At 36.7% G+C, this 17,854-nt stretch overlaps 2 protein-coding genes across 4 annotated transcripts in view; both read right to left on the bottom strand.

Moving 5' to 3' along the window:
• Positions 1-7,391: 7,391 nt before the first annotated feature.
• On the bottom strand, positions 7,392-7,724 carry LOC131433754 (tetraspanin-9-like). Its single transcript, XM_058600348.1, has one exon. The coding sequence runs from the start codon at positions 7,722-7,724 to the stop codon at positions 7,392-7,394; it is 333 nt and encodes a 110-aa protein (XP_058456331.1).
• Positions 7,725-7,954: 230 nt separating this feature from the next.
• Positions 7,955-17,854, bottom strand: part of LOC131435185 (tetraspanin-11-like) — a 32,120-nt gene continuing 22,220 nt past the window's right edge. For all 3 annotated transcript variants that reach the window (XM_058602814.1, XM_058602813.1, XM_058602815.1), the window contains 3 exons: positions 11,014-11,140; positions 10,697-10,888; positions 7,955-8,928 (listed from right to left, as the gene is read on the bottom strand). In XM_058602814.1, the coding sequence (XP_058458797.1) occupies positions 8,491-8,928; positions 10,697-10,888; positions 11,014-11,091 (708 nt within the window). In that variant the 5' untranslated portion in view covers positions 11,092-11,140 and the 3' untranslated portion in view covers positions 7,955-8,490. The remainder of the gene's footprint in view (positions 8,929-10,696; positions 10,889-11,013; positions 11,141-17,854) is intronic.

Here is a 17,854-nt window from a genome sequence, read left to right as displayed (position 1 = left end):
TCTGGTACGTGCTACGTGACTTCAGTGAAAGATTTGAATCTGCTTGGTCTCGATTTCATAGAAGCATTTGAGATCTGGAACAAGCCGTTTGCTTCCATCTGCAATCAGGTATTACAATCAAAAATTCAACCATTGGACATTGTACGCAAACGAAAGTACAATTATTTCTGAAACCAAACTCCATGCCGGTATTTCGTCCGAAGAGGCCAGTACCATTTCACGCCATCCAGTAAGTCAACGAAGAACTAGATCGTCTACAGAAGCTCAACATCATCACTCCAGTTGATTTTTCTGAATGGGCAGCGCCTATCGTTGTTGTGAAAAAACCAGGAGGAAAATTTCGAATTTGTGCAGACTATTCGACCGGTCTGAATGCTGTTTTAGAACCACACCATTACCCTCTTCCAACACCCGATGACATCTTCAGCAAATTAGCGGGTAGTAAGGTTTTCAGTGTCATTGATTTGTCCGACGCTTACTTACAAGTTGAAGTTGATGATGAATCGAAAAAGCTTCTGAAAATTAACACTCATCGTGCATTGTACCGTTTCAATCGATTGGCTCCTGGAGTAAAATCTGCACCTGACGCATTCCAGCAGCTAATGAGTAGTTTGATTCCAGACATCAATGGAGTTGAATCTTTCTTGGACGATTTCATTATACACACTACGACCGATGCTGAACACGAGCGAACGCTGAATGCTTTGTTTAGTCGACTTCAACAGTTTGGATTCCGTCTACGGTTGGAAAATTGTAATTTTGACCAATCCAGTATCAAGTTCATTGGTCATATAATTGATGCAAAGGGCATTCGACCAGATCCAGCAAAAATCAGTTCTATTGTGCAGATGCCCTGTCCCACCGATGTTAGTCAGATTAGATCGTTTTCGGGAGCTGTCAACTTTTACGGTAGTCGCTTTCGTGATGGTTGTCTATGGAACAGGGAGGCCAAGCGAGGGTGGGACACGTACCTTCATGGGGTTCGTGTCCAGAGCCAGATCAGCGTTAGTCGGGAATGTTACATCCGAGCCTAGTACCAATCAAAACTGGCGGACAGATGAAGAACGTTTTCGGAGGCCTGCCAAGGATTTACCGGGACGGAGACAGACGCACCATTAGTTCACTCGCCGTTTCAAGTAGGTGTCACTCTTCTTTACTCAGGGAGCAGAATGGCACGAGTGTCGACCCATCGTCGCCATCCGGTCCGTATTCCGTAGTCCGTTAACATTTGCGTTGACCAGTATGCCATAATCAGGATGTTACTGGCATCGATCCTGATGTGCCGGTTGGCACTCCGGGTGGTAGGGATGAGACCGGCCTCCTGTCACGACGCCATCTTGATGAGATCAAAATCGGAACTTCAAAATCAGCTGATTGCAAGTAAACAAACAAACAGCAATACATTTGTTTTACGCGTTTACCTTCTTTAGTGCACGAAAATTAGTGAATTTTGGGTCGACTCTCTCACAATAACTTGTCGGTTTACCTAAAATACATCAGGCAGTGTTTTGGGACATCAAGTGGAGATAATTTTCACAATTTGAGAGTCGCGATGAGTATCAAAACATCGCAGTGTTTGGGGCTCGAAACGCGAGGGGCTCAACGTAATCGGTATACTTTCAAATGGCTGGTGATCACATACCGGTGTCAGATGGGTGGATGAGACACTTTGGAAGCGGTACCTTGTCGCTTGTAAGGAGTTGCTTGCAGACGTGTGGCTTTTTGTCGTGAATACGACTTACTTTACTATGGAGTGCCTTTCCAAATTAACCATATGGAAGAATGGGCAGAACTTAATCGTGAATATCTCGACTTGTATCAATGGCAGCAACCTAATTCTTTTTCATTATTTCATCAAAAATATGATCAGGAATATATGTAAACAGAGTGAGATAACCACAAACAACTAAAAAATTTGGTTTTCTCAAAATTTGAAAACATCGCGGAAAACTCTTTACTTTCGCTTGGGTTTTTAGCTCAAAGACGACGATTTTGAGGTAGTCAGGTACATATTTTCAACTGACTGCATATAAAAGGTGAACCGTGGTCAAAAATCGATCATTTCTTCATGTGCGTTGGATGGAAGCAGACGTCGTGGGAATGATTTAATCAACCAGCAGCTTCGGAGAGTGCGCCTTCTGCGTGGTTAAAAACCTCAAACGCTCAGGTCGCAACTCTCAGTTGGACTTCAGTCGTCCGGTGGAGCAGTTGGCAATGAAAGCAGACCTTTTGCGTGGTATAAAGCTCAAACGCTTAGGTCGTGCTTTCATTTGGACTTGAATCGTCAGGTGGAGCAGTTGGTAATTCTTTCATTTGGACTTCAATCGTCAGGTGGAGCAGTCGTCAATAATGAGAGCAGACTTTTGCGTAGTATAAAGCGTCAAACGCTTAGGTCGTGCTTTCATTTGGACTTCAGTCGTCAGGTGGAGCAGTTGGCAATGAAAGCAGACCTTTTGCGTGGTATAAAGCCTCAAAATTGTAAGTCATGTTAGTTGGTGGCCGTACGAACCGACATATACGCTCTTATTCTGAATAACGTCGTATCGTTTTTTCGCTCGTATTTCATTTGTATTCCCCATAACGCTAGCAAAATCAAATGTAGCTATGATTCGATCGAAAAATCAATACGTCGTTATTCAGAATAAGGGCGATAATAGTGAACCAACTTCGTTTTCAAGGATGACCTACGCGAGCAAAGCACTGTTTCATTCTGTATGTTATAATAGTTAATGCACAAACAATCCGCTTGGTTTCTTTCAAAAATCGAAGAGAAAAAATTTAAATTAAATACTACAAATATTATATATGAGAAAGGCATCATTACACCACTAGGTGGATTAAAGCAGGTTTTTTTTATTATACTATTGTTATCATTACAACTGTTACTGTTTAGTATTATCCACTACATATTCCTTTCTGAGTATTAATTATAGAGACAAAGTCTTTGTTGTAATTCTAGTTGTTTGGCTTACCTTTCGTGCTCTATTTTGATTGAACCAATTATTCGAAAATAATCGAACCTACCGAAATCGTGCATTTCTGTTACTTTTGTATATTAAACTCATAACGTTTTGTGATTGAATTTTCAATCAATTTTGGTCACAGCATGTATGTAAATATTATTAACAGTTTTCATCAACATCACTGTACCAACGGTATGATATACATCGCGAAGCATGCAATTACGACGCATATATCTTTTCAAATAAATAAATAAATAAATGAATCAATTGAAATTTCCTTCGGGCGCACAGCTCGTAAAGTGGCTATGATTTGTCTCTACCAAAGCACCGTGTTCAACAAAATCAACACACCAGTAACAGATGTTCATTTTTGAAAACTGGTGCTCATGTAAGTTCGGTGTCGATGGATTCGTTTGTGTTTTCTAGGCCGAGCTACGTGTTGGTTTTTGTTTTCTTCACCGCGTGTGCGAAATCGAACACCATACGGTGTGTGCTTCGTTCGTAGAGGTGGTGCTTTGTTTTCTTATTCCGTACCAGCGCATATACATTACGGTGCGCTTTATATGAAGTTTTGAAATTTTTGATGCTCATAACCCTGTAATTTCGGAAATTGGAACGGGATTAAATTAAACCTTTCATTAGAAACTAATTTTGCGAAAATAATTCGAACCATCACTGAGAAAAGTGCGTTCGATTTGGGAGTTTATATTCCCGGTGCTTCTGTTTGAAATTTTCAACGCTCTTTATCCTGTAATTTCGGAACCTTAAGTTGGTTCCGGATGAATTTCGAATGTTTTATATAAGACCATGAGATCTTTCATTCGAATTTAAGTTAAAATCGGTCACGTCATTTCTGAGAAAATGAGGAATAATTAGAAATTGGAATTTTTACTCTACTCATCCTACATCCAGAACCGGAAGTCGGATCAAAATGAAATCTAGGTATTTTCTATGGGATTTTAGGACCTTGAATTTAGTTTGTAAAAATCGGTTCAGCCATCTCCGAAAAATTAAGGTGCACAAAAACGTTACATGCACACAGACATTTTGCGTACTCAACGAATTCGAATGGTATTGGGAGTATCATTTATTTCGGTCCGTTTTTGTGGGTCGAAAATGCATTTATTTTAAAATCAAAAGAATTTAAAGATTAATCAAAGTATTGTCCAACGCTAGTTACTACTTTTTCCAGCCTCTCAGGCAATTTTCGAATTCCATATCGAAAAAAAATCTCGTCTTTTGAGGTGATCCTTGTTTGAAACCATTTATCGGTTTCTGAGAAAGAAGTAAACCGATTACGTGCCAGATCGTGCTACAACCATTGGAACAACCAGTAATCAGAAGGAGCAATGTCAGAAGAATACGGCGGATGCGTCAAAATGTCAAACTTGATCGTTTCCAAATATTTTTTCACGATTTTTGCGACATGAGACAGAGCGTTGTCATGCAGGAGAATAACTTTATCATGTCTTGTATTCGGGCGTATAGTGTACGGCTCAAACGCATCAACTGCAGCCTTTACCGATCGCCTTTTATAGTACCGCAAGTGAAAAATAGCCTTTCAATGTCTTTCGGTTTCAGTTCATAAGGCACCCAGCTACCTTGCTTTTGAATCTTTCCCATGGATTTTAATCGTACAGAAACTGCTTGTTGAATCACTTTCAATGATTCTGCAAGCTGGCTTTGCGTTTGACTCAGATCTTTATCGAGTAATGCCTCCAACTGTTCGTCTTCGAATACGACGACCTTTTCAAAATTTACCCTCTGAGAGAGTGATAAGTTTTTGATCGTTAATATCTCTTGTTGTATCTAACGAATCAACATAATTTTTGCTACATGCCATCGGAAATATGATCACAATTTTATGATAAAATTTTCAGTTGTGCGACATAATCTCAAACAATTCAAAATTTAATTTTTCTGAATTGTTTGGTATAAACGAGTATCAAAGAGGATAATTCATAAGGCACGTTTACCTTTCTCGTATTTCGAAAGCTCATAGCTCAGTGATCTGTGAAAGGATTTATATAATTTAACTACCAATAGAATCGAAATTTTTCATCTTAAACGTGTATAGCAACATTATTGAAGTATTTCAATAGTACACTATTGAAAAACCTGTCTCATTTGACCCATGTCAACATAAGCCAATCAGAACGCGATCTGAGGAAGAGAACAAAATATTTGCTGCTGTACAACAAATCGTTCGAGAAAAATGTTCCGAACAGTGCTTAATATCGTGAGTTCCACAATTTGGTCCTTTTGGTCCCATCGCCCATTAGTGAAAAAGCTACAAACGAAATTACGTAAAAAGAAACCTCTCAACAAAAATTGGATCAGTTTGGATTCTATCGCCACTGCGAGTAGATGTATTGTGTGTCGTTTGCAAAGTTAGTTTCGCTTCCGACAAGAGCGATTACGTCACAGCTGCCAGTTGTTTGCATTGGTGAAAAAACAACGAAAAGAGGACAACGGTGGGGAGCATCACACAAAATCAGTCTTTCTAATAACTCTAAAAGTTTCCTAAATAACTATTAGGATTTCTTCATCGAACATCGAAGGTAAAAAACCTCAGTTTAGTACAAATCTAGAACTGTTTGATTAGATTTGTGCACTTTTCGCTGTGTGAAATTCACAGTAATCGAAATCAAGTGAAGTCTTCTTAGTTTTTGCGAAAAATGCGAAAAAAGGGAATGCTTGCATAGATCATACAGTTTATCAACTAATTGATATTCGGAAGTGTTAAGGAACATGTCAGCTGTTTTCGTATTCACGAAATCCCGTTATGTCTCTGAAATTACCCACCCGCCTTTTTTTTGGTTGTTCAGAGCGAGTCCTGTCTCCAACGCTGGAATCTTCATTCTTGAAACGTCGAAACATTCCCTACATGATTTATCAGTTGGAGCATTATCACCATAATCATCCACAAGCATTTGATGCGCTTCAGCTGCACTTTTCTTCCAACTAAAACAGAAAACCTAAACATTCCTAAACTTTCGAATGCTGCTTAGTTAACGCAAAATTGCTCATAATTGTGAAAAACAAAGCTTTTTTCAAATCGAAGCAATATGAACTGAATATTAATGACTGATGTCTAACCTCTTGAAACTATCGACATCAGCTGTTACTGTTCAATATTCATAACTGGCAGAGCCATCTTTGAAAAATGGACCGATCTAATTTGTACTTCCAATATATGGCACTTGGCCTTCGGGGCCTCGGATCAAAAGTCGGTTTTCACAGTGATTGCTTAACCTTTCTATATGTGAAAGGCATAAATGGAATAAGGGAGACTGAAGAATGTAGCTTTCCATAACCGGTAATGGCATGTTGAAAATTTAAAGAAAACATGTTTGAACGACGTTTGTTGTTTTTTTTTATTTCCCCCTTCGAGGTCATTCACCGATGATTTTTTTATTTCCTCGAACAATAGTCAACATAGGTTTGAGATGAGTTGAATGAATTAATAATAATTGTATTCTGGAAAACTTTTCGGAACCAATATTGACGTTTTCTTACGTCTGTATAGACACATGATAACGCTAAAGCCCTTTTACTGCAGATTTGAATTAAATAAATTTTCAGTTAAAATTTTAGAATGTAGCTTAAGATGGGTTTTATTATGTTCACACAAATTTTCCTAGCCTGCGAAAAAATGTAGATTCAATCACCTTTTTTGTCAATTTAGCGATATGTTTAACAAAAAAATATAAAATTTTACGATGGTGGCACTTTATAAAACGTTAGAAAAAATGGTTCATTCATTTAATTGCAGTGTACAGAAACAGTGAAAGGTTGGACAATTTTTTTCCACAATCAAAAAGCGACACGATCTATTCCAGGTCAATTGCGATAATAACAAACGTTAATAGGATCCAAATTGATTAGGGAAATTAACGCATTTAATAAAAGACATATTAGTCACTGGGTGAATGAGCCAATTTTTGACGGTAGTATACACCAAAAATCTATGTTTCGATAGAATTTGAAATTTTTCATTCTGTATTTCCATCGAAGTTTGCCATACATCACTCGTTAGAGATACATGAAACAGCCACTATAATGAGATATTTTTACATTTGCCTAAAATTATAAAAGGGTTAGCCAGCTTCATTAGCCGTATTGGGATATAATTTACATTATGCTTACAATGGAAATCGTTATAGTACTATTTAGTTATTTATTTAAAATTAAAGAATTTTATTATCAAGTAGGTTATGTTCATTGCTACAGTGGACTAGTATCATGTAAAAGAGATACATTATTGATAAAAATTATAAATTATCTACAGATAGATAGGGGAGTATTAAATAGTTCAATTGTAAACTGAAGTTACCCAAATATTCTCCCACGATTAGCTTGTTATGCGCAGAACTACACTATTTTACTCCCTTTTTACTATTTTCATGTCAGTTTCAGAAAATAAGCTCAGAGGGTAGTTAGCATATAGTAAGCCAGCACGATGCCCGGAATCATCACGAATGCCAGTCCCAATCCTGCCCCACCCAAAATGCTGGCATTCCGTAGAAGCTCTTTAGAGACAGCATTGAAACATCCACTTCTGAAAATAGTTACAGATGTTTGAAGCTCCTGACAAGGTCGCTTTCGACCATCGTGATCCTCCAAGCAGCATGAATCCGGTATGCGATTACGCCAATCAGCAAAACTGTCCACTCCGCAGCACTTCAACTCTTCCTGGGTTATATCCCATGAGATCGTCATCATTCGACGGCGTCCATACTGCGTGATTGTTTCGTGCATTTCGTCCTGGAGTGATTCAATAGCTCGTCCGCGGAATGCGTAACCGAGAACGCACCCAAGAAAAAGGACTGCGAACAGTAGGAAACACAGCAGAAAATACTGCAACGAAAATAAACTGATTAGATTTATTAGAAATTAGATTTATTAGATTTAGAACAGGTGTAGTGGTTGGAGTTTTTATTGTTTGGTCATAAGTCGTGTATGGCAGGGCGGAAATAATAAAAAGCACCTTTGTTAGAAACTTTATTTATTAGCGTTATAGTTTTACAATGACACATTTATCAGCAGAAACATATTTTATAGTAAGATGGAATGAATATCTTCTATTCGATTCATTGATTGTTTTGCGATTTCGTTTTATCATATATTACAGCTTAAAACAACCTAAACTAAACATGGTGATCAAAACTATATGAAATGTGATATGAAAAGCTGATAGTATTTTTAAATGCACCCAGCATTTGTATTTACATCTCATGTTTTCATGGCTTGGGTATATTCTTTCACAAATGGTTTGTGCGCTTATCACTACATCTAGCACTAAAACTTAAAATCATATCGTGAATCGTTCCAAATCATCACTTGCCTATCATTGTACTTTATTTACTCTAAGGTAATAAGAACAACCGACAGGCAATCAACATAAAATAAGCAGTACTAGTTCTAAAAATATTAAAAAGTATAACTGGTGCGTTTCTTAATGAAGCCATGTAGGTCTTCTATCTTCATTTTAACTTATAAATGAAAAGCACAATCACAAACTCCGCTACTCTATCATCCGGAATAATGCACAGGAGAAGATCATTCCGAATATAAGAAGTATGGCAACGATAATCCCCGATGCCCCGATGATGGCCGCATTGTCTCGGATTAGGTTGGACGTGATGTCCAAACAACCTTGAATATGGATGTTCTCCGGGGTTGGGTGGTCTTGGCAGGGTTTGAAGTCGGTGAGGGTTTTCTGGCAGCAAGATTGGGGAATAGAACCGCGCCAGTCATGATAATGTTTGACACCGCAGCATTTCAGTCGCTCCTGGGTCACATCCCAGGCTTGCGTGATCGGACGTTTACCGTACGCACCGTAGAACGTCATGGAGGAGTGCATCTCTTGTTGCATAGTTTGGGAGACTTTTTCACGAAACACGTAGCCTAGGATGCCACCGATCAGCATTGTGACGAAAATCAGGAAAATCAAAATAAAGTACTGCAAATAAAAAACATAAAAGACGAGATATAAGCTAGTGGTTGATGCGTGCGATTATTTTATGTGCTAGAACAATAAAATGTGAGGGAGTGTTGTTCAAACAATTTTTTTAACTTTTGGACTTAAAATTAAAAAGCTTGAATAATTTTGACAGCCATTCTTATGCGCTTTGAATCAAAACATTAAAAGTATTTACATTGTATACATACAGTCAATGCCAGAAGAATGAGCACGTGTTTTTTTTCTATTTGAAAGGATAAAGTAACACGACGCTACCATTTTAATACCAATAATCGCCATCAGTCTTGATAGTGGCCTCTATACTAACTTTCGAAAGGTATTTCTCGATTTCAGCTACCTTAAATCATGCACTGGATTTATCACGAATTAAGACAGGAATTTCCACATTTAGTGCAATAAAATCTTTCCACTCAGCTTTCGATAAGGGCCGAAATATGCAAACACACAGAATCGGCCTGAGCCGCGCGCCAGGATGTATTAAGTAAATAATGTAAACAATCAGGTAAAATTAGATGCAAGCGCAGGTATAGCTAGGGATGCGTGTGAGCCAGGATCCCGTCACGGGATGGAAAGAGAAAACCGTTAATATTGCGGTAAATGTTAACGGTAAAATTGCGCATAAAAAAACCGCATAACTCTGAAACTTTGCATAAAAAAACCGCATAACTCTGAAACTTCGCATAAAAAAAACGCAGAAGGGAAACTGCATAACTCTGAAAATTCGCATAAAAAAAACTCATAACTCTGAAACTTTGCATAACTCTGAAAATTCGAATAAAAAAGTCGCATAAAAAAGGTCTGTGTATATATAGTTAAGATTTTGTTAAAATAAAACACTTGCAATATACTGCAGCCAGAAGGTACATTACTTTTCCGAAAGCAGCCGGCGTGTAATTGATTTTCAAGGTGGATAGACCGCAACGAGTGCTATCCAGCCGCTAGACAATTACACAATCCAGGTTGGTTCAAGGTAGGACCAACTACTAGAGGAAAAAACACCAATATTAACGGTTCCAGTAAGGAACGGGTAGAACACTAAGGGACTCTAGGAAAAAGAGTCTCTCGCCAATAACACTTGGAATACTCGATGACAACTTCGTTTAGGTAAAAAAACTGTTACTAATCTAAGAAAAACTTGTTTCTATTAGAAATAAATACAAATCTTATTTTCTAATGACAGATTTTATATTTGCGTTTGTCGTATAGATATGAAATCAACAGGGAAAGTGAAATGTAGCCGAATGTAGATAATAGGACCAAATTTCAATGCTCATTGCAAGTAAATAGTGGTGAACATTAACAGGAGCTCACAATGAGATGCGCACACTCATCTTTCTCCTACTGTTTCGTGATTGTTCGCCTCGAACGACATTCGTTATAGTAATCGAATTTTTGGTTCATCTAAAACCGTTCAAGGCACATCGCGTACTTAGCACTTATTTTGAATAACGATCACGCCTCGATCTCTCGAGGAATTCTGAGATAACTTTATATTCGTGATCATGTCGTCTCAAATATACTTTATCTTTAGATAATAGCCTTATTGTACGTAAAATAAAATCACGCACAATTTCTTCGAACACAGACTGTATAATGGTATAATGAGAAAAAGTCAAAGTATCAATATAAAAATATAAAATATTGTCATGATTTACGACGGCAGGAATTGTACCCCAAATTATGTTCGCTAAATAAATAAACTTAATCAAGCTAGAACGATAGTTTCGGAATTATTCATAATACTCACCGTTAGCAGCATGCATTTGTATTCCTTTGCAGCGCCAATGCAACCAAAAAAGGATAACAGACATACCAGCGCAGAAGTGGCTATAAGTACATAAACGGCACCAGAGAACAAATTCGTTCCCAGCAGCTCGTTAATGAAGTTTTTGTCAACCACTGTCCAGATGCCGAGACCGAACACGATGGCACCACCAAACTGTAAGAGTTATAGTAGATTGAATAGTTAGCAGTCTCACGAGAATTATTGCAATATACCCTAATGGTTATAACCTAATTTAATAATTTTCGGAAAACCGATTTCTTGAAAACACTTATACTTACGAATATGACGAAATTCGAGACGAACATGCTATACTTGACACACTGCCCGCAGCAGTCCATTCTGCCGCCCAATCCCATCGTGCTGTCTAGTTTTACTTTAGTTGGTGTTTATTAGTTCTGTGAATCTCTGGAAAAATAGAAAGAAATATCAATTGTTGGGTTTCCGATATTGCCTAATTGGGTTGGTAGTCCAGAGACCCCCCCCCCCCCCGCCCCCTCCCCCCGCCCCCCCCCCTTCCCTTCAGATACTTGGAAGTAGTAGATCATGCTCAACGTGTCACTTCAACTGAGAACACGAAACGATCAATAATCACTAATTAATCAGTCTGATCAAAAATGTTTATGGCCACGCTCATGCAAGTCACTGATGGAATTTTAGCTCAACACTTGTTGCTACCAGTGACCGAAGAATTATAACAATTGTCACAGGAAAGGTTTGTTGTTTTAGGATACTCAACAAAAGATACTCAAGTTTATCGTGGTTGATACCAGATCAATATATCATTATATCTGAACTGTTCCTTTTGGGAAAAGGAACAGCCCATAGTTGGGCCTGATCAAGTGATTTTCATGAAAGTTTGAATTTTGCGTATGTTTTTTCCTAACGTTTCGAAAAAACCGCATCTTGTCCTGATTTTCTATTACATACGCGGAAGTCACGGTAAACGTTCTGGTTGGTCAACTGTTCGGTAAGTTTTGAGATAATTAAAAACCTCTGCAGGATGCATGTCCGCTTTGTAAAAAAACAGTACGACAATGAAATTGCCCCGCCTTAGAATCGCTTATTGTGCGAATTGATTTGGGCTCACTACCATTCAAACGTAATCGCTACTCATTCTTACATATATGAGATGAATGAAGAAACTGAGATGATTAAGAGTTTTGGTTGCCCAGTTACCATATTGTTGAATAAAATATAAAAAGGTAATAGAATTGCTGGAAGTGTTATATACCATTCGACTCAGCTCGATGTCTATGTGTATGTATCTATTTTTTTGCGCTCACTATTCTCCAAGATGGCTGAACCGAGTTTAATTGGCTAAACCGATTTTAACAAACTTGAACTACTTGAAGCTACTATTAGGTCATTAATCAAGTTCGAAGATCAAATGGCTGTGATTTCTAATTCCGAAGATATAATGGTATAAATGACGTAACCAACTAAACGCGCTTTTTCTCACCACTCAATTTTCTCGTGATTGCTGAATCAATTTTCACAAAGTAAGGCACGTTTGGAAACTACTATTGGTTCATTGAACTGGTTTAAAGTTTAAATGGTAAGCAGTGATGTAAAGGTCCAAATAAGTGATGTAAACGTCCAAACTCATTAACGCTCGATTTTTTTGTGCATGGATTAACCGATATCAATAATTTTAGGCTCGTTTGAGACTAATATTAGGTCGATTTTGAAGATCATATGGCTGACATTTTAAGTTTCGGAGATATAATCGTATAAGTGACGTACTCGACAAAGTAATTTCATGATCACGTTCAAATGTATTATTGCTGATACGCTTGGTCAGAGAACTATTACCAAATATGTGACATAAACGCTGAAGCAAACTTTTATGATCTACCAGAATCAATCTGAATATATTGGTGTCAAAAATGAGCCCAAATTAGTGTCGGTAACTATCCAAAAAAAAGGCAAACCATATTTTAATGAGACTGTGTCTATGAAAGAGAAAGGCACAATCACACCACTGTAGTGCACTAGATCGAATATGAAAAAAAAAACAGGGATTTTAATCATTAAATTCTACTATACCACGATCACGTCACAACTATTTATTTATAGCCATCATAGGTTTTTATTTATAGCCATATAGGTATTACATACATGGAATTTGACTTTCTGTTCAGACTTTGCAGCCGATTTTAGCGTACAGAACCATTGCATGGCTGGTGCTACAATCCTACTGACATTAAGAATCCTTCCAGGTTAGGGTTTGAACATAAGACAACTGGTTTGTAAAACCAGTGCCCTATGCATTGAACCGCCCACCCGTGACAATACTGTATTCGAGTTTATCACTATTCCTTGACTGAACGTCTAGTAATCCACAAAATATCATGGCGGCTCTACTGATGAGAACAATAACCCTATAGACGATAGTAGTAAGTAACTGTCGAAATATGCATATCTGTGTTGTGGCAAGGTATACATATGTAGTACAGACGTATGGGCGCGACAGGAGTACAGTAGAATATAATGTTAGAATGTTCCACAAACCTTCGATCGTGAATAGACTCCGAAGCACAAAATTGTGACATAGTGCTCTTTTAGAATATAAAAATAAATGTGAAATTTTTCTTGTTTATTGTTTGATATTGGTTTCAAATTGGTAGAAAAATTATTGGACAATTATGTTGAATCTCAATGCCTCGTATTTTTTTCGTGTGTCAAATTCATGCTAACTAGTCGAAACAACCATGAACTACTCTTTGTAACACAAGTGTTATTTCCCAAGATAAAAGATTATCACCTGTGGTATGTCGAATTAAATATATCAACCATTTTGGAATTCTTATATGATTCGTGAATTTCGCTCTTTTCAGGAACTGTGCTAGTCATCAATTCATTATTTGATACGTGAGATATCGCGGGTAGTCGAAGCATAATTCTACCGGTATATGAATATACTTGGGCCGTGAGGTGAGCGAAGTGAAGGGATCGTTGACATCACGACAACACAACTACTGATCATTGCCAAGGACTTTTAGACCAGTGTTATTGTTGGCTCCAACTCCAACTCCTACTGTAGTCGATGTTATATCCCCACAGTTGAAAAACAGGTTGAATCCATGAAACACGTGATTTTTAGTTTGTGATAATGACGTTAATTTTGTAAGGCTTAAGAAAGAAATTTTATTGTGGTGATAAAATGTTTGAACAAATGCTGTCCATATGAAAATAAAACTGTATATAGAATTCTACAGTAAAATGTTTTGTTTTGTCATTAAAAATACACGGTATAGTCTCGAACACAATGTATGCTTCTATTTTTGTGTAATTAGCCGTGACCTGAACTTGACGGTTGATGAGCAGATAACGATTCTCTCTGTCATTTTTATACACAAACTGCAGCTCAACTGTCCTTTCAGGAATTACCTAATTTTGTTGCTATAGAATACACAATTAATTATATAATTGAATCGAATTATTCCGTTTACGCGGTCGATACTATTTTACCGTAGTCCGCATAAACTGTTTATATATAATAGAGTATGCTAGAGCGCATATCGCTAAACAACGAAAACGACAATTACGCGGTTGCACTTGATAATGACCTTGGCTACCGGTTGCTTCGAGAATGGCGATTGTTTCCTGCTATAGACTAAGTGTCCAAGATCGCTTATAATTCTAATTGGGTGATGACTTTAGTTTAATTTTTGCTGTGTTATTCTATTATTTGGATTCAGGCTATTTTTTTATACCGCTGTGATAGTTGTTTTGGTCTACAGCTGTTTGTCACCAGCCATGAAAAGTACGACGGATACTGAAATTTATTTCTTGGCTACTTTTCTTCTCTTCTTGAGCACTGTCATGATGATTAACTTAACCAGGAGCTAGTATCTCTCTAGCAGCCAGCGTTTGTTTGTTTGCAGTATTTGCTAAGATCACCATATCGCCATTGCTAATGCTGCACTTCTGTTTATAATATTCAAGTATAACTAAGAATTCTTACCCTTTATTAACTTGACATGAATCAAATAAGTGATATGCAAGTTTTCGTGGCATAAAGACATCATTAACAGCCGTTCGCGTTTGGAGAGCCAGTCATCAGTCTGTTGGCAAAAACTAAATATATAATCTTCGTCACTTTATAGCCCCGTGAAGATAGTTTGCTTGCTATGAATTATTTTGTGAGAGGAGCGACGTTCAGACCACTAGAGAAAAAAAATATTTTCACGACTTCTGTACTTCATGAAGACTCTAATACCAGTACCATCTGTGTATATGTGGAATATAATTGCTTCCACTACCGTTTTGTTTGTGTGGTTCGCGGTGGAATTGTTCGCTCACAATGCAGTGGTGGGAAAATTGTCAATTTCATAGTAAAAAAATTTGCTTCCTAAAGCAGATGAAGTAAAGTAAATCGGTTTGAGTGACAGAAACGTGGAAATTTATCCTGGTATATTTTAGCTAGCGGCAATTATCAACCAACTGGACTGTATAAAAAATCCATTGAATATTTACTGAACTATTGGATTTAGAGAGTGAAGATACCCACTTCCTACTGTTGAAAATATGGGACACAGCGTGGACTCTTCTCACACTCTTTCAATGCGACTCTGGTCGTGGAGAGGAAATTTTCGTGAGATGTGAGATTACACCGTTTCAACAAAGTAATCGTTTTGCTACATTTTTAATCAACACAATACAATTGGATATAATATTCGTAATTTATTCGATTTTATACGTACGCTGAAATTCTGTGTCAAACACTTTTATTTAAAACTCAATCAACGTTATTATTTTCAGTTTCGATAGTTTCTGCACAATAAATCTCACTTATTTGAAATCGTCAAAAAGTCCTCACAAGTTCCTATCTTACGCCTCCCCGAGTGTCTATGATGACATTTGGTCAATAGAACGGCGTCGACTGGGTGCTATCGTCTTATGCGTTAGTAGCAGAATGAGAGGGTGCGAAATAGCATATGAATTAAAACCCATTCTACATTGAAATATTTTTCATTGTATATCGCAATATATCATTCTGTTTTTTTAATTATAATTGTACAAACCGGCCGGTTCGGATAGTAAATGGTAAAAGACCTTTATCACTACTTTTCGACATACCAGAGACATGGGCGATTCGCATTGTTCAGATGCCTAAGCCCGACTCCTCTGGTAGAAGGTAAAAGTTAAGTTACTAAAAGATTTCTGCGTGCTTAAATGACCCTCTGTCACGTCTCTCATTTTCCATTCAATATATTCACATCCTTGCTCTCTCTTGAGTACTATCATTATATAATTTTCATTTTCTGTTTCTACAAAAATGGTCTCTGGTTAAGTTAATATCGCATAAAAAAAGAAAAAAGAAATATTGACTTAGTCGTCAAAAAGGTAAAAAATTAAAAAACTTATTTGTTATCTTACAATCCTCGGTTTATTTTCCCATACACTTATTTCTTCTTTTTATCTTTGGATTTGAAATATCTATCTGTCATTTCAGTTTACTAATAATAGAGTTGAACGAGAAAACTTTCTACTATCAGGCTTTTGTACCATTTTTTAAATTTTGTCTAGGTTTTTTGTTTTATCGAACTGTTTTTCACACACTGGATCAAACTAGTTTCTGCAATATTTTATTTTTCAGCATTGTTCTTCTGTTCTACGATTATTATTTTTTTAAAATTAACTGTTCCTAAACACATTATTTTAGCAAAAAGTTTGTTTTTTAATTTCTTTGATGGTCTGAAAGAAATATTTATATCAAAAATTTTCAAATATTTTTTCAGCTTTTCTCCTAATCCAGCAAAGTATTAGTTATTTCTTCTATTTTCAAACTATTGTATATTTTATGTCTTCTCTCTCGTATTACGCTTTGTAATATCTATATCGGGTAGTTATTGTTTTTCAAAATTGATTTTCCAGTTTCATTTGTTCCTATTTATAATTTGCGTGTGTTAATTTTAGAGCTCTACCTATCAATGTTATATTAGTATTTGTCTTATGTGCAAAATGACAAACCGATTTAAAATCTAAGTACTCTTTTGGAAACCACTCTGAAGTAAAATGTTTTTGATATTGCGAAGATATTTTAAGAGCATTGTATCAATATCTATCAATTATATACAGAACCATCAATGAAATAGTGTAGTGACCCGACTAGTAAAATGAAAATAAATGCAATTATCTGGTTAATGATGGATGGTGTGAACTATATTCTTTCTATTTGAAAATGGTTTAGAAAAAAAACTGTTACAGAAACAGTTCTACAAGTACAAGAAATTCTCTACAATTCACCCATCAAAACCTGTTATGGTGTCAGGAATAGGAAAGAGGGGCAAATTAGGCGCATGCATAGTTATGGTTCATTTGCGTGTTTTGAAACATTACGAATCTATTTCGTGCATACACATTGTTAGTTCCGCTCGAGGTGGCACTTGCTTGGTCCAACCGTTGTGACTCAATTATCCATAGGCAGGTTAATGCACTTTGCACTTGGAGGGCAGTGACATCAAAAACCAGTCAGTTTCCGGTGTTTGTTTTAGTAATGACCATAATTCGTGAGGGAATAGGAGGTCTTTGTTCTTTTCTAAAATTATCGAAAAGTAACAACGTATCCACGGTTACATTTAACATTTGTTCTATTCTGCTCAAAGTACAGATATTAAAACAAATTCATAAGCATCCAGATGAACTTTGTCGATAGTTTTTGACTCGTTTTGGATTTGGTAGAATATTCAAATGAAGTAAGATATTTACCTCAATTAGAAATATTACATCCTCAACATTTCACGTGATCAAATATAAATTTAAAGCATCCAAAAAATATATTGAGAATTTAAGCTCTTCGAAGTGTTTTATGTAAGAACTAAACCTGTGTACAATTATTCTGCTCTTCGGACATAATTGAAATTTCGAACTTAAGGGGGCTTGTATACCAAACCAAATTTGATATTTTCATAAATGTTGTTCTGGCGCCATTTCTTTGAAGAAGTAGAAGAATTACTCTATGGTTCTGGCATAACAAAATGGAGTGAAAATTGAGATAATTTTTATTATGAATATATTATGAATCGTCGAACGCGTTTTTCTCAAAATACGATTATTCTCCACTGTTGCCGTGATATTTTGAAAACTGCTTGAATGTTATTGCTCAAATTTATA

The sequence above is a fragment of the Malaya genurostris genome, chromosome 3 (assembly GCF_030247185.1).
Source record: "Malaya genurostris strain Urasoe2022 chromosome 3, Malgen_1.1, whole genome shotgun sequence".
NCBI lineage: Eukaryota > Metazoa > Arthropoda > Insecta > Diptera > Culicidae > Malaya > Malaya genurostris.
The sequence above is the reverse complement of the archived record's forward strand: the minus strand, read 5'-3'. Positions and strand labels throughout refer to the sequence as shown.

Excerpts from the sequence above, each read along its gene's own strand:
- LOC131433754 (XM_058600348.1), bottom strand. The coding sequence starts at position 7,724 with ATGCACGAAACAATCACGCAGTATGGACGCCGTCGAATGATGACGATC.